The 17,934-nt window shown below is 35.0% G+C and overlaps 1 protein-coding gene and 1 long non-coding RNA gene across 2 annotated transcripts; both read right to left on the bottom strand.

Annotated features, from left to right (window-relative positions):
- Positions 1–343: 343 nt before the first annotated feature.
- Positions 344–13,351, bottom strand: LOC135848640 (uncharacterized). Its single transcript, XM_065368591.1, has 19 exons — positions 13,054–13,351; positions 12,514–12,644; positions 12,385–12,429; positions 12,196–12,305; positions 11,927–12,125; positions 5,109–5,250; positions 4,917–5,032; positions 4,794–4,835; positions 4,543–4,655; positions 4,227–4,446; positions 3,973–4,141; positions 3,754–3,872; positions 3,631–3,675; positions 3,436–3,542; positions 3,052–3,349; positions 2,634–2,775; positions 2,393–2,545; positions 2,188–2,297; positions 344–606 (listed from the first exon to the last, which is right to left on the bottom strand). Exons 1-19 carry the CDS (start codon positions 13,148–13,150, stop codon positions 406–408), a joined length of 2,559 nt encoding a protein of 852 aa, XP_065224663.1. The 5' UTR covers positions 13,151–13,351; the 3' UTR covers positions 344–405.
- A 2,594-nt stretch (positions 13,352–15,945) lies between these two features.
- LOC135846406 (uncharacterized) lies at positions 15,946–16,567 on the bottom strand. Its single transcript, XR_010558960.1, has 2 exons — positions 16,464–16,567; positions 15,946–16,171 (listed from the first exon to the last, which is right to left on the bottom strand). It is a non-coding gene; the product is annotated as an uncharacterized LOC135846406 (long non-coding RNA).
- Positions 16,568–17,934: the final 1,367 nt, after the last annotated feature.

Raw genomic sequence — 17,934 nt, forward strand, 5'->3', positions numbered from 1 at the left:
TATAATTAAATTGTTCTACTTTATTGCACCTGCATGTTTTCGAAGCTTGCTATGTTGTTTTTCTGTTAGGAAAATTTCAAGAACCACTGCAAATAATTCCATTGTAGGTATAGACTACCTAAATTCTGAGGTGGGAGGAGGGCGAGCTCAAAAATATTCCAAAAGTTTTTAATTCATATCTCCCCTCTTTTTGCAAGGAGGAATATTCCAGTTTTTCGAAAAATGTCCATTAACGATGAACAATACCGATTTAATGATCAGTGGAATTGAGAAATCACTGATCAAAATAAAGAGAAACTTACAATGTGCCAGTAAAGAATCGATACACGGTGGTGATTATGATTATAGGTATATTTGTACTTTTTGATAATGACAATAAAATCGACTCGAAATTTAAACATTATTTCAATTCATCAAACTTATCATAAGAAGCACAACAATAATCGAACAAATCGTAAACGACGAATATTCAATGATCATTGCTATTTTCAACCATTTATTTTGAGACTTATTCGAGGATTCGACATCCGCAGGCGTTATGGCTTCTATTAGTTCTGTTTTCATTGTGTCATTTTCGTATTCATTTTCTTTGGGACATGAGAATTTCTAAATTTGAAAACATAGATAATAAAAATATGAAAATATAATACTCGTAATACCAAAGTACATGACATAATATTACATTGGGGTGGATCGCGGAAAAAATGTTGGAGGATTTTTACAAAATTCAGTGACCCTTCAGAAAAAATTTCAGCACCGAAAGTGCTTCTGGACTGGAGGTACCTATGGGTCCTTAAAGGGAGGGGGATTTTTAAGATGGCCTGTTCTATGCCCCCGCCCAAACTGTTTTGGGACAAATGGCATTGTTCTAAAGATACCGAGTATTTGAGATTTTACGTCGATCAAGGTCATTGTCATTAAAATCCAAAACCACTTTTAGACTTGGCTTTTAGAGTTCTACTGAGCGGGTGAAAATTTACAAATTGCCATTTCGGGTCAGATTGATGTTTTGAGAATTGTCGCCTCCCCCCTCCCCCGTTGCTGAAATATATGAAAATGATATTATTCCTGAAATTGGAAAGCATATAGTAAAAATAGCGAAGAACTTGACAAATTTTTCTTTTTTTTTTTTTTTTGAAATTGGCAAAAATGACCAAAATGTCGGCGCCACTGCTGTTTTGTAAAATATTTCCCCAGTTTCAAAAAATTGATTAAAAAAATTTTTGGCAATAATGTAAAACATCATTTGCAGCCTTCAGACTGGAATGGTGATGCGAATTATTGAATTTTTAAGCCCTCTTCCCCTCAATAAAAAAACAATGAGAATAGAGGTTTAATTCACCGGAAAATTTTTTTGAGAATTTAGTCCAAAAAAATTGTTTGGGGCCGTGGATGGAGTCCAATCACAAATCTGACGTCATACTCGTGTTCAGCGTCACCAAAAACATACTATTTCATGTGTCGCACGAACAAAACACTTTTTTGAAATTTTACCCCCTTTGAGGAGTTGCTAGGGGCCGTGGATGGGATCCAATCAAAAATCTGACGTCATATTCGTGTTGAGCGTTGCCGAAAATATACAATTCGATATATCACATGCCCCAGATTTTCTTTTGAAAGTTTCACCCAAAATTGGGGGTGGGGGTGCTCCCCCTCCGTCAAGAGTCCCATCTTGAAACCTAAATATTTCGAAAAAGTATCAAAATGTACATCTATGGAAATTTTTTCAAAATTTTAAACGGTAGCTCCTACTTACAGCGCCATTTTGAAATTTGAACTTTCAAATTGAAAGTTCAACTTTCAACTTTTGAAAATTTCAAAATACTTAAAAAGTTCAAAATTTAATGCCCTTTCGAACTGTGAAATCAGTTTTGATCAAAGTATCATAGTTTTGGAGGAATGGGCTGGTGAAGTTGAGTACCTCGAGACAATGTAAAAATAATGGAAGCCTCCCACCCGCCCCCTGAGGGGGCTGTGACCAAAATGATTACGGCTTTCTTACTTACTGAGTGCGTAGATATTGTAAAAAAAATTTGAGCGGAATCGAAATTCATGACTTTCAAAATCGCCTTTTTTTGGTTGAGTTGACATGGAATGACCCATTCCACATTTTTTAATGTTGGTTAGGATATCTTTTTTGTTGGAAAAATGCTAACTGGGACATATGAATGAAAAATTATCATTTACCATGTTCAGCAGTGCATTATATGAAATTGATTTTCTTGCCAATCGGACATAGTGGGCAGTGGCACTGGCGGATATTCCCACTATTAATAATAGCTCAATGAATCCGATCACTAGAGTAAAAAACGTGAATGATTTAATGAAAATAAAAGGACATTGTATACTTATGCGATGTCATATTCAATAATTGATCAATATTGTCACTTACAGAAATTACGAGCACATGTGATGAAATGAGGAATTGAATTCATCAATATTACAAGAAAAATTGCGAGAAGTAGCAGAGATGATATTTTTGAAGCCAGTTTGATCCTATTCGTAGGCGATATCAAAAATGACGACAATGTTATTAAACTGACACCTGTAAAATGGGATGTTCATTCATTCGTTACTGTCTTGGAGTTTGATTAGGTGTAACATCAAATAAAAATAAATTGATCCTCACAAACCTGTAAATAACAAACATAACACGATCTGCAATGAACGGCTTTTCATTTTCAAGGTGATTTCAAAAGTGCATTTGAAAACGCTGGGGCACGGAAGTTTTCTTGCAAACTTGGTTATTGTCCATTGGGCTCCAGGTAACATAGTCTTTGAATTTTTAATCACAGATCATTAAAATACAGGCAAATAAATACATCTGAGGGGGGGGGGTGGATAGTGCTGTTGATTTGATCAGATCTGATCTAATTTCGAGATCTGGTTTGACCAAATTTGAACCAGAGAATGTCCTAATCTTATCAAAATAGTCTAAAAAGGTCAAAATAGGTCTGATTGGGTGTAATCAGATCTGGTTAGGTACACTCATTTTCTTAATCTGATCAAACCCTCACTCTTTCGGCATTGTGTAAACAAATGGAACCTTACTTGAGATAAATTCAAAGTCAAATTTACAGTATTGAAAGTGAAATTGAGTTGGCACGTTTGAGGATTCCATGGCCAACTATTAGAAGTCATGTTGCATCTTGTTTCTAGATTCATTGACGGAGTCCAGGACATGTTGCCATTTGAAAATGCTTTCAAGTAACCCCCACCAGTGTTGCATCTTGAGTCTACCTTCTCTTGCGACGTCCAGGTCCAGTTTTCGTGCTCATGTGACCCTGGTTGTATCACATAGTGACCTTCATCATGCGATACGTTGTTTAGAGAATCTTGAAACGCCTCACTAAAAATTGGTCGCCAGGTTAATTTGCATCTTGAAGCACGATGTACATTTGCTGATTTGTTTTTTCGACAAACAGTGGTAATTACTTGTTCAATACGAAACATGGTTTCCATACTGCGTCTTCTTCGACGTTTAAAACAGACTGATTTGCAAATTTTTCCGGGTTCCAGACCATTCGTTCATCTATCCAATTCTATCAATGTATTGAAAATGAGCAATACAATGGGCTGCCACATTGATCTAGCATTGTGAAGTTGAATTGGTAAAAAAAAAACACTTACCATTACTAGCACCGCTTTCGTTTGGAATATTCCGTTTTCGATATTCTAAAGAAACGAATCAATCAAACAGAATTTTCTCCATGAACTTGAAAAAAGTAGCTTACATAATGCGTAAGATCTCACCAAATCTGTGTAGGATATCATCATATCTACTCTTGGACCTAAGAGAAACGCTTGCTGAGGAGGTCTGCTAGAGTTAACGTTCGATAATAAATTGCATTTGAGTTGTTCTTCATAGGTGTCTATTGGAAAATTTCAATAGTAAAATTGATATATACTTTGAACATTTACATTCCAATTGTTGAAATTGAGTGCATTGTAGAAAAGTATACGGATACGAACTTGCAAACAAGATGCATCGTCGTGTGGATTCATATTGACTCATGTTTCGGCGAAGTACAATGGGTGCTTTTACTGCGTAAGAATTGTTATTCTTGTATTCATTCGACCAATAGCCCCAGGTATATCGGTCATCGAACGTCCATGGTGATTCCATGTCAGTAATTACATCCTTCAGAGATGTTATACATATGTGCGAGTATTAACACAAAGTTGCAGTACGTGAAAATCGTGCTTTATTAAAGTCTCGTACTCACGGTCAAATCATTCCCCATTTCGGGAGGGGCGAGTCTATTGAGTAAGTCAGTTGTATATTGAAGGTAACATACTTGATCTACCCACGGCATATTTTCTGTTTTGATGTGACATGTACCTTGTATATTGATAGCTCTCGCCACGAGTGTAACCTCTCCTCGAAACGATACTGTAGTAAGATGGCCAGAACTGAGTAACGGTTTATTGTTGGGAAATGCGCCGCTGCAATAAAAATAAAGTGTTGTATAGTTTGTTGCGTATTATGTTGTTGAGAGAAATAGGATGCAGAATGGGATGATTGAAAAATGTATGATTTACTTCATTGATGCAAATGATGGTTTCCATATTCGACGAGTATCATTCTTAATATCTAGAGAACGAATTTTACCGTATTTGCTTGGTTCCCAGGTTAATTGAGGATCTTCCCATTCCTAACAGCAAATTAACAACACTAGTATAGATAAGTTTGCTTGTGGGATCTCGTATCCAAGTCCTCTCTCTTCACTCATTCCCAAAATATATCACCTCGTGACTTCAAATAGTTAAAATTCAAAATACTTTCTACTTACCACTTGCAAATCTCCAATTAACTGAAACATCCCTGAAGCATGCTGTGAAATTTATTTTGCTTATTTGTTGAAAAATATAGAATTTATATATTATTGAAGTAGACGCTTGTTGAAAGAACTTACTACGTCAGCATAATGAATTGTGAACTTCGAGTTGTGAAAATAACGTCCCCAAGGAGCATGAGAGGAATTATAATTTGTTAACAAGTGACATCTGAGTTGTTCTGCTGTGTTATTTCCTATTAAATTATAAAATGTGGATTGTAAATGTCCCAGGCCTAATTTGTGTACAAATAGAATCTACGAAGTACGAACTTGCAAATTTGAGGCATGTGGACAATATGTCCCTTTTTAATGTCACGTTCACTGAGAGTGATTCTGTTTCATCATTTTCTTCGAGATATGTGTATTGGGTATTTGTGATGGTCCATGGTGATGTTATATCCAAATAAGTAAGCTTTCAAAAAAAAAATCTGGAGAATTACTCGAGTAGGTACCTACATGATTGAAGTGTAGTTTAAACGAGTCAGATATGCAGCTATGCACCAATGTACTTCGAGCACTATTTTGTTTACCCCCTACATTTTTCCATAATATGTGATTTGTGCAGTGCAGAAACGTTTATTCTGTGGGGAGGTAAAATACCCAAAAATGTGGCCACCTAAATTTCAAAAAAAAATCATTTTCTTTATTTTTCCAGAATAGACTATAATCCATACATGAAAAAGTGCTCTTGAAGTTCGTTTTGTATTTTTTTTTTTCGAGGATCAAAAAAATGCGCTGCCAAAATGAAGGTACTACCTGCCCCATTCAGAAAAGTGCAATTTCGAAATTGTTACCCCGCACAACGAGGGGGTGGACACTCAAAAAGGTGATTTTGGGGACATGGTCGGGACCGAAAAAACTCGACGGGGTTGTGTTGGGGGACTTCTACCGATGCGAAATATGTAATTTTTTTTCGTGAAACCCTGCACAACTGCATTCTATGGCACTTTGAATGCGATTTTTATGCATTTATGGCCATTTTTGATGGTAAAATGGCTCTTATGTCCAGGATATGGCTGGGGACCGAACGATTCTTGGACACTTGTTAGACGGGGCTATTTGAAGCCCAACTGCGCAAAAACGGCGAAAACATACGATCACAACGCGATTTTATGAGCACTAATAGACTTGTAACCACTCCCCCACCCCCAGAATTAAATAATGCACTGTCTATTCGATAATATCGATGCGACCCATCAAAATGGTATAAAATTTCGCGCTGAACTCAAAAATTGCAATCATTTTTAATTCTGACCCCCCGCGGTGGAGTTTTGCCCCCTAAACTGAATATAACGATGATATTAAACAAACTTTGCACATTACACGTCGATACTGAGGATTTATGTGTACGCAATCAGAATGATTCTCATATTCGTTGCTTGGGAATATTTTTGCTCCAAAATTTTTCATTTGATCCCCACCCTCTCCCCTCCCCTTTAAAGACTATGTTTGAACGGGAGCCCTGCAATTGCGCCAAACCACCAAAATCATGTACCCGGAATTGCGCCGGGTGTTCAAAAAAGTATACTGGCAATTGCGCCGAGTTTAAGAAATGCGAAACGAACAAGATATGAATGAATCGTTCAGTCGCAAAAGTTATATCGATGATTTATTCGGCCACTCCAGAATCTTCCCCCACCTAATGTCACAAAAAAATAGGTTCAACAAACAGGAACAAAATTAGAGGTTGTTCGTGAGGGGGTGGGGAGGGTGACTGAGAATTTTCCGATTGGTAGGAGGGAAAAAAATACCAATTTTGCCGAATAAAATGATGCATTTCTAAATAGGTACTCACTCATCCATTAAAGCTTATTTAAAAATTGTAATTTTCACTTTTGAATTTATGGAAGTTCCAAATATGTATGAAATTTTTTTAGTTTGGAAAAGAGATAGGAATTGGTCCGAGCAAAATGAGGTCAAAAGTATTCAAAAATTTGTATTTCAAGAAGTGAAAAACAATGTATTTTTTAAAAACTTATTTCTTTTTCTGCTCAAGAATTTTAGAATTTGAATGTTGAGTTTTTGAAAATTTCAATTTTGAAAATGAAAATGAAACAGACGTGAACGAAGCGAGGACAAAACTTGTTTCCAGAAGTAAGAAAACAATGTTTTTAGATTGCAAAACTTTATGTTAATAAAAAGTGAAAATATAATAGCAATTTAAGTACCTCATGCCCCTACGTTTACAGTGTCTACACCTAATTATAAGAGCGAATTATTCAACTACACCAAAATTACGATTCTGACAGTTCGCAGTGTGAGCAAAGGGTCGGGAAGATTCGTTCTTTTGATTGGCGCAATTCCCCATGAACACATTTCCCTATCTGGCGCAATTGCAGGTATGCTTATTTTTTTACTCGGCGCAATTCAGGGTATATTTGGCGCAATTGCATGGCAGCCGTTTGAACATGGATTTGAAAACTTGAACATGACCTATCAAAATGGTATAAAATTTTGCGCTGAGCTCGAAAATTGCAGTCGTTTTTCATTTGGACCCCCTCGGTGAAGTTTTGCCTCCTTCCTCCCACAAAGGTGACTATGAAATTGAACACGTTGCACATTACGCGTCTGTTCATATGGGGACTTATGTAACAATATGACGCTTGTAATATAAAGAAATACTCGAGGAAAAATATACATATGTACCTACTTACAAGAAAATACATATGAAAATTGGAATAAAAATTAAAGTTAAAAAAAATGAGATGAAATGAGAAAAACCAGAAAAGATACAAACAAACAAAAATGGAACAACAATGAAAGATAGATACAAAAAATACAAACAAAAAATACGAGATGAAATGGAAAAAAAAACCATAAAAATAAAAATGAGAAAAAAATGCAAACGTTCAATTTAAATAATTGGAACAAAAATGAAAGATGAAAAAAAATATAAATGAAAAGAAATCAGATGAAACGAGAAAAAAAATAAAAACAAAAAAAAATGGAACAACAATGAAAGATACAAAAAATACAAACAAAAAAACGAGATGAAAAAAAACAGAAAAATAAGAACGAGAAAAAAATACAAAGAAATAAGAAAATTGGAACGAAAATGACAGATGAAAAAAGTATAAATGAAAAGAAATCAGATGAAATAAGAAAAAAAAGAAAAACGAGAAAAAAATACAAACAAGAAAAATGGAGCAACAATGAAAGGAACAAAAAATGTGAATGAAAAAAATGATATGAATAGAGTAAACACAGAAAAATAGATATGAAAAACGAGAAAAAAATACTCAGATTGCGTGTGCATAAATTTTCATATACTGACGCGTAATGTGCAAAATTTGTTCAATTTTATAGTTATATTCATTTTGAGGAGAAAAACTCCACTTAGGAGGTCCAAATGAAAAACGACTGCAATTTTCGAGCTCAGTGCAAAATTTTATACCATTTTGATAGGTCATGTTTAAGTTCTCAAATTCATGTTCAAACATAGTCTTTAAAGGGGAGGGGAGAGGGTGGAAATTGAATGAAAATTTTGAAGCAAAAATATTCCCAAGCAACGAATATGAGAATCATTCTCTATTGCGTACACATAAATCCTCAGTATCGACGTGTAATGTGCAAAGTTTGTTTTGTGGTATAGGTTTAAAATTTAAAGTAAGGAAATTCTTTTTTGGGGAAGCTTGGCGTGTCCAAATAGGTAGGTAAGGATTTTGATTAGAAATACTAAGTAGGATAAGTGGGTAATTTTTACAGGAAAGTAACATATAGGAACCTGCCTATACTCCAGATAATTAAAATGTCTTTACATGAGAGTAATTTATTTCCTATCATCGAAAAGAGTTAGTAAGAAGGGACTATTTACAAATAGGTAAATACCTATCAAAGTTCAAAAGTAGAGTTTGAGATCGTAACCTCTTTTAGGTGATAGATATTTATTCGATCAATTAGGATTATTCATAGGAATAATTATGAACATGTTAGACACATTAAAAATCAGATCGTTGACTCGATCATATAAATTTATAAGGACTAATTCGATATCATACCTGATATATTTAATTCATAGTTTTAAAATACCTGACATTACCTTGACAATTTTAATTTTTAAACTAAGACCAAGTAAATTACCATGACTATATTGTAGCCCTACATAGGAAATATTTCGCCTAAATTTACACCATTACCTAGGCGTGTGCCTTAGCACCGCCATTACTGGCTTACGTGACTCAGGTTTACTCTTACATAATTGAATCGGTCAGTGCAGAAAGGGCATAAGTCCATTTTTGCGTTTTTCAGGAATAACAAAAAACTGATTCATTCAAAAATCAAAAAATTTCAGTAAACATGCTTAAGGTCATTGAAAGAGGACCCCAAGACACAACTTTTAGCGCAGTTTCCAAAAAAAAATATTCACGTGCGGCAGTGCTGTTGCTGCCTAAACAAATGGGACTTAGACCCTTTCTGCACTGAATTGACAAAATTTCTTTCGAAATTTCTCGGGCACGAATGGGGCTTGATTCTACATCTAAGTACATCATTTAGACTGCTATCCCGTTTAAATTGACCAAAAACCCCTTGAGTTCTAAGACTTTTTGTCGAAGTTGTTAATTTTTTCATCATTTTTCAGTTCAGAGATTAACTTAAATTTCAAAAAATGGTCTTCTCAAAAATGTTAGTTATTTTTCAAGGAATTTAAAAAATTTTACAAAAAAGTCATAAATGCGGATCCGCCCTTTTTCTGCGCCCAAATACCACTTTCCCGGCAGTTTTGCGGAAATCTGACATCACCAGTCGATCCGCCATACTTTGAAACCCCCATTTCCGCAAAAAAAATTTTTTTCAAAAATGTGACTTGTTACCTTTCTGCACTGACCGATTCAATTATTATGCTCGATTCATCCGAAATAACTCGCGAGATCATTATCGAAAATTCAATTAAATTCAAAATCGAAATTAAGTCATTTTATTGACATACTCGAAACATTATTAATAAAATAAAAAGAAAGGAAAAAAATGATTAATTAAAACGCGACCGCGTAACAACACAAAACATCTGTACTCATACCAAATTCGAATTACTATTGATACCTACTACGTTAGGTAGGTCTTACCTAACGTCCGTAAGTTCAACTTTTCCCCACTCTCATCACTTAAGCCCAAGATCATTGAAAAATATGTAGCTAAGGGTAAGGGCGCCTAATATGGACTGGTTTTTTGTTTTTGATTGCTGTGACCGCTGTAATTGAGCTAAAAACTTGGTTGATAGCTCAAAATGTACCTACATCTATCTAGTTTCATATTCCAAAGCCTCAACATTTTTGATAAATTTCAAGTGTGTCAAAAATATCATTTTCTGAAAAGTGTCAAAAATCAAAAATTGAATTTTGGGTTCCTAATATGGACTGTTTTGAAAAAATCAAAAAAAAGCGCTGAAATCTCCTAAAAATACGTTCAATAGCTGAAACACCGTTAAAATATGTTTAATTAAGACAATATGAGTAAATTCTAAGTGGGCCAAATAAATTTTTTCCTGAAAGTAGTCAAAATTTGAAAAGTCAATTTGGGGTCCCTAATATGGACTAATTCATCGTGACATTAACCAAACCCATAACAAATGTACACCAGTCCATATTAGGCTACCCTATAACTTTGAACTTTGAAAAATCATAAGTATATGTACCTTGAATAATTTCTAAATTGTCTTGATTGATTCAGAAAACTTCACCAGTTCTTAATAATAATAATAAAAAACATTATAGGGTGTCCCCGGGAAATTTTTCAAGAAGCAGGATTTTCTAAACATATGAAAAAAATTTTGAGGTTTTCAATTTCGTTTTTTCCCTCTAGAATCGCGAGTTTTGACTTTAGGGAGTTGATTTTGGTCTCATTGTGTTTTTCTGTGAAAAATACATCAGATTAAGCTTGTACCTGCCAGGTAGTGCTAATAACCACCGAGATTGGGCGTCAGTCCATATTAGGCACCAGTCCATATATATAGCACCCTTACCCTTATAGGTTAGTCTACCCTAATAAATTAAGGCAATCAACTTGATCTATGCTACAGTTTAATATCACCGTTATATTCAGTTTAGGGGGCAAAACTCCACCGCGGGGGGGCAGAATTAAAAATGATTGCAATTTTTGAGTTCAGCGCGAAATTTTATACCATTTTGATGGGTCGCATCGATATTATCGAATAGACAGTGCATTATTTAATTCTGGGGGTGGGGGAGTGGTAACAAGCCTATTAGTGGTCATAAAATCGCGTTGTGATCGTATGTTTTCGCCGTTTTTGCGCAGTTGGGCTTCAAATAGCCCCGTCTAACAAGCGTCCAAGAATCGTTCGGTCCCCAGCCATATCCTGGACATAAGAGGCATTTTACCATCGAAAATGGCCATAAATGCATAAAAATCGCATTCAAAGTGCCATAGAATGCAGTTGTGCAGGGTTTCACGGAAAAAAATTACATATTTCGCATCGGTAGAAGTCCCCCAACACAACCCCGTCGAGTTTTTTCGGTCCCGACCATGTCCCCAAAATTACCTTTTTGAGGGTCCACCCCCTCGTTGTGCGGGGTAAAAATTTCGAAATTGCACTTTTCTGAATGCGGCAGGTAGTACCTTCATTTTGGCAGCGCATTTTTTTAGTCCACGAAAAAAAAATACAAAATCAACTTCTACAGCACTTTTTCGTGTATGGATTATAATTATGTAGTCTAGAATGGCTTGAAACCAAACCACCTTCAGTCGACTCAGGATGTTGAATTAGGTTATAAAGTAAGTTTCACCTTTGCAACGTGTTTAGGTGACCACTATTGGGGCAAAAAAATTGCAATTTCAAAAAAAATATATCCAAAGTTATTGATTTACTTCTCGAAAATAACTTTCAATTTTTTTCCTGATTTAGAAGCCGGTAAATGTGATCTAGATGGCTTATCTGGTTGCATTTATCTAAAAAAAAAAAACAAAAATCAAGATGGCCACATTTTGGCACTATTTCTTAATTCTAAAATTTTCTTCCCCCTCTGCCTTCTTCATTTTTGAAATTTCTCAGGTGGACCGATCATCGATGCCTAATTTGCTTTTTTTTTTGCTGGCCCTAATATTCATTTTGTCTTGTATTATCTTACTCGTACATTTGAAAATGTGAAATCTGAATGGAAAACGTTCATTGTGAAGTTGAGCTGGCAATTGTGCGTATTCAAGAATAATCGAGACTCTGCTCCGATTTTACACCGGGATCGTATATTGAAAGGTGCTACGTGCGATATTACTCCATGATTTAACGCAGTTGTACTTCCAGGACCAAGGAATTCTTCATAAGCAAACGCTGGACTGAAATTTTCAATAGGTGTGTGAAATATGCTCGAAAAACGAACATAAATTAATGACCGAATATTTTTACTTATTGGTGAATTGTATTTTGGGTATCCAAATCAGATCATCTGTAATATTCAAAGAGGATAGGCCATGGTGTTTGTTTGGTTTCCAAGTGAGTCGGTAATCGAGCCATTCCTAAGTAATGTGCATAAACTTGATAATATTTTTGAAAATAATTAGTGGTCGATGAGGTATAATCTACGATTTTTTTTACCATATTTATCAATCCGCGTAATTCAAAGATGCCGTTTAGAGTATCCTGTGAAATTATGAAATTAATGACGAGCTATTATTTTGACGTGATGGTCTCTGATCTACTTATGGAATGAAATTTTCAACTCACCAAATTCGCATACCAACTGTGAATAGTGATTTTGGTGGCGTTTGTATCGGCCCATGTAGGACGTGTATGTTGATTGAGCATTGAGAACAGGTAGCATTTAAGGTTTTCTTCGTTCTTGGCAACAGGATCTTCTGTTGAATTATTTCGAGAGAATCAGCATATTGTACGAGTAGGTATTATTTCTTACAGTTATGTTGTGTCCAAGTAGGTACATTTTTTGGGCAGAGGAGCTGGTTCGATGACCTCAAATTGAACGGGAGTATTGCATAAGTTGTTTATTTACATAGAGATCAGGATTTTTTATCACATTTTTCCCATTTCATACCTCTCGTTATATCTCCACATTCCTCAGAAATCACATCAAAGAAAAATCAATGAAATGTTCTTTCAAAAATTCAGAATAACGATAAATTTTAAAGTCATCTCGCGCTCATAAAATCCTGAATAAACCCAGTAAAGTTGTTTTTTTTTTTTAATTTCACTTATATCGAAACGTATTGTAGCTGCATGTGTAATCAATAAGTCGTTAGATTTGCTTACCGGCTGCAGTTTTGCAATTGTATCCATTTGTGTAAGTTACGCTGAGAAAAATTTGAAAAATTACGTAAAATTTCACCGGACTTTGGTCGAAAATCATTTCAACGTGTTCAACTTGTATCCGAAGCAGCACACTGGTATACGAGAAAGGGCTAATGTTTTCATAAAGAGTATTGTTAGGGCTTCACAGCGCACGAATTACCGATATAAAAATTATACTGTGGCGTAGAAATAGCAGAAAATCTTAATTCATTATCAATTTTTGTATTTCCGTTGGATGCATATAGGCTAATGTAGTTTATACAGTGATACTTCCAATTCTTTATTTCGGTTCCGTCAAATGTCTAATCTTATCGTATGTCACGATATACGCGATAAAATTTTTTGAAAATCGCCCGTTTGTAGGCAAACGTCCGAATGTCTGGAGAAGAAAGATCAAGTACAGAGCACGATGTTGCCAAATGAACATGTGGCCTACGATAATGAAGAAAGTAACACAATCGAGAGCGTTGGAAAATATTTATAATGAGGGGTACGATAAATATATACTTATAGGATCAGGCGACACGGTAGCGTTGCCTATCCTGTCGCCCTTCCACTGTTCCAACGTATTGGCCAATGTGTGAAAAAGAGTCTTTATTCAAGCTTTACAATTCCCGAGCTTACAAGGGAACCTCTTGAGGTATCACACTCCGATTTAAACGGGACCGCGATTTCTGGAAAGAGCATAGTCTAAAACCCCCAAAACCAAATTTTCAGCTGCCCAAGTTCATTTTTCGATTTTTGGCGAATTTTTGAAAATTCAAAATTGATTGTTTTTGGCGATTTATGCTTTTTTTTAAAAGTACGAATTTGATCAGTAAACATGTTCAAAATAAGTCCCAAAACTAATATTGATTACCCAAATCAAAATTTTACCATTTCCAGCTATTCTGGAGCCTCCAGCGCGATTTTTCAAGTTCTCCAGAATTTTGAATTTGTTCCAGAATGGCGTGAATATGCAGTTGGGCAGCTAAAAATCGAATTGTGTATTATACTCGACCTGTTTAACAAGTTTATCTACATTTGAGCCGATTTCGAGAGTGACAGCTCAAGAGTGGTTTTATGACCAGCTTTTTTCAAAATTAAAAAATCAAAAAAATCAAAAGTTTTCCGATTGTGTGGAAATTTTCGAAATTCACGCGAATCGCTGTATTTTGTCCAAAACTAACCCCTCAAAACCAAATTTCACAATTTCCAGACATTCTGGAGGCTCCAGCGCGATTTTTCAATTTCTCCAGAATTTTGAATTTTCTCCAAAAAGCGTGAATATGAAGTTAGGCAGCTAAAAATCGAGTTGTGTATTATACTCGACCTGTTTAACGAGGTTATCCACATTTGAGCGGATTTTGTTGATGACACCTCAAGAGTGGTTTTTTGACCAGCTTTTTTCAAAATTAAAAAATCAAAAAAATCAAAAGATAGCCGTTTGTGAGGAAATTTTTGAAATTTGCGAGAATCGCTGTATTTTGTCCGTAACTAACCCCCCCAAATCAAAATTTTACAATTTCCGGCCATTCTGGAGACTCCAGCTCGATTTTCAATTTCTCCAGAATTTGAATTTTCTCCAGAAGGCGTGAATATGAGAAGTTGGGCAGCTAAAAATTGAGTTGTATATTACACTCCACTTGCTTATTTAAAAAATTTGTTCACAAACGGTTATATTTTGATTTTTTGGATTTTTTAATTTTGAAAAAAGCTGGTCAAAATACCACTCTTGAGGTGTCACTCCCGAAATCGACTCAAATGTAGATAAACTCGTTAAACAAGTCGAGTATAATACACAACTCGATTTTTAGCTGCCCAACTGCATATATTCACGCCTTCTGGAGCAAATTCAAAATTCTGGAGAAATTGAAAAATCGCGCTGGAGGCTCCAGAATGGCAGGAACTGGTAAAATTTCGATTTGGGTAATTAATATTAGTTTTGGGACTTATTTTGACTATTTTTACTGATCAAGTACGTACTTTTAAAAAAAGGCATAAATCGCCAAAAACAGTCAATTTTGAATTTTCAAAAATTCTCCAAAAATCGAAATATGAACTTGGGCAGCTGAAAATTTGGTTTTGGGGGTTTTAGACTATGCTCTTTCCAAAAATCGCGGTCCCGTTCAAATCGGAGTATGACACCTAAAGAGGTTCCCTTGTTAGCTGAGAGCAGCTTAGTGGATACAAGACTGAAACCTGGAACCGTTCACGAGAGGAACCATGACCTCCAGGCATTTTTCAAACCGTATAAATCCCACCAACTGAAATTTTTGATGCTAAAGTGCTTTTTTTGGGTGTCTGACGGCGTATCTGATTTTCGATCCGCCCTTCCTTGGTTGGCTGTTAACGGATTCGAGCCATTGTGGTGCGTTTTGAAGCCTTCAGCAGGTTTTGAAGGGTAAATTTTTCACAAAATTTTACCCGATCGATTTGAAAAGCTGAGATCAATATTTTCGATTTACTGAGTGGGCTGGAGATGGTTTCAAGTTTTTTTTGGAATATAAATTCTAGTTTTCTAAATAGGTAATAAATATCCTATAATCTGTTCCAATGAATTTTAACAAGATAAATCCTAAATTCTGAAATTCAGTTTGAACTTTGATGATTCCTAGAACTGTTCTGGATCATCCAGCATGATTTTGGAAATTCCAGTGTTTCGAGAAAGATGCCCATTTAATGGTCGGTGGAATTGAGATATCATTGATCAAAAGAAAGTGTTTGGAAAAAAGAGCAACAGCGAATTTTTTGGATATACCACAGAGTACAGATTTATCAAACAATGCTTCAGTAAAGAAATCTTATACCACGGTGGTGATTATGATTACATTGGTACGATACATACGTACTTTGATAATGATAATGACAATAAAATCGACGCGAACTTTAAACGTTATCAATTCATCAAACTTATCATAAGAAGCACAACAATAATCAAACAAATCGTAAACGACGAACATTCAATGACCATTGCTACTTTCAGCCATTCATTTTGAGATTTATTCGACGAATCGACATCCGCAGGCGTTATGGCTTCTATCAGTTCTGTTTTCATTGTGTCATTTTCGTATTCATTTTGTTTGGGACATGAGAATTTCTAAATTTAAAAACATAATAAAAATATGAAAATATAATAAATAATAGACCTACATTAAGTACATACATAATTGATCATATTATATTGGGGTGCATCGTGGAAAAAAAAGTTGAAAGATTTTGACCAAATTCAGTGAATCTCTTCATTTTGAGTTGAAAGTCACTCAGAAAAAATTTCAGCACTTGAAGTGCTCCTGAACGAATGATATGAGTCTTCAAAGATGGGAATCGACATTTTTTACTATTGATTAGGATATCTAACTAAGCCGTATGAATAAAAAATTATCTTTTACCATGTTTAGCAGTGCATTATATGAAATTGATTTTCTTGCCAATCGGACATAGTGGGCAGTGGCACAGCTGGATATTCCCACTATTAATAACAGCACAACGAATCCGATCACTAGAGTAAAAAACATCGAGTGAGTAAATTGAAACTAAAAGAACATCCTATGGAATGCCATATTTAATTGATTGATCAATCGTCACTTACAGAAATTACGAGCACATGTGATGAAATGAGGAATTGAATTCATCAATATTACTAGAAAAATTACAAGAAGTAGCAGAGATGATATTTTTGAAGCCGGTTTAATCCTATTCGTAGGCGATATCAAAAATGACGACAGTGTTACTAAACTGACACCTGTAAAATGGGATGTTCATTCGTTCGCTATTTTCTTGGAACATGATTATATCGCACCTTGGGAGTAATAAGGTGACATCTCAAAAAAGTGAAATTTTACAGGAGAGTGATTTTCTTTTTTTTTTAAACTTGATTCATTATTTTTATCAACTTATAATTAATTGTGAGGAATGAATAGCACCTCATTTTAAAGATCTGGTATCCTACCTTCATTTAGCATAAGAACACTTTGAAAAATAAAATCTTAAAGAGGAAATATTTCAATGGTTGGAAAACATTTTGAGTTAGAACCTTTCATTAAAGTTGATGTGGAGGCGAAAGGAAGCGTCCAAAAAAATTTCATTTTAGCAAAGTTGTAGAGAATTAAATTTCCAATCGACATAATGTCGTTAGTTTTTTTCTAGAGTGCTTAGTTTTTGAGTTTTTCTCAAAAAACTAAAATTTCATTATATGTGCAAATTCATTTTTCTGAAAAGTGATCAATTTAAAAAATTTTTTCCATTTGGTACAAACCAATAAAAAATGCACTCCTTGTGACTATTTCTAACTGACAAACATTCAAAACAATCAAAACTTTTTGTCAACACTTTGTATGCACGAAATTAGCTCAAAAAAGGTGGAGTTTTTTGAGATGTCACCTTATAACTCCAAACAACTTGCAATGTTGTTGGGATTTTGAGTTAGGCCATTTGGGTTTTTTACATGATCTAGATAATGTACCCAACTCAAAGTGTAATTTTTGGTTGAGGGGGGTCATACAAGCCCCAAAAATGCAAAAACATCAAAATCAATTTTTTTTGAGATGTCTCCTTATTACACCCGAGGTGCGATATCATCGAATAAAAATAAATTGATCCGTACAAACCTGTAAATAACGAACATAACACGGTCTGCAAAGAACGGCTCTTCATTTTCAAGGTGATTTCAAAAGTACATTTGAAAACGCTACGGCACGGAAGTTTTCTTGCAAAATTGGTTATTGTCCATTGGGCTCCCGGTAACATGGTCTTTGAATTTTTAATCATAGGTACATAAATACATCTGGGGGGAGGGTGGATAGTGATGTTGATTTGATCAGATCTGATCTAATTTCAAGATCTGGTTTGACCGAATTTGAT

This window comes from Planococcus citri, chromosome 5, assembly GCF_950023065.1.
Source record: "Planococcus citri chromosome 5, ihPlaCitr1.1, whole genome shotgun sequence".
In the NCBI taxonomy this organism is placed as follows: Eukaryota; Metazoa; Arthropoda; class Insecta; order Hemiptera; family Pseudococcidae; genus Planococcus; species Planococcus citri.

Excerpts from the sequence above, each read along its gene's own strand:
- LOC135848640 (XM_065368591.1), bottom strand. The coding sequence starts at position 13,150 with ATGATTTTCGACCAAAGTCCGGTGAAATTTTACGTAATTTTTCAAATT. Across the intron at positions 12,126-12,195 it reads AAAATACAATTCACCAATAA|TCCAGCGTTTGCTTATGAAG; the intron begins GTAAAAATATTC and ends TGAAAATTTCAG. Across the intron at positions 3,350-3,435 it reads CCATGTTTCGTATTGAACAA|TGAGGCGTTTCAAGATTCTC; the intron begins GTAATTACCACT and ends ACCAATTTTTAG.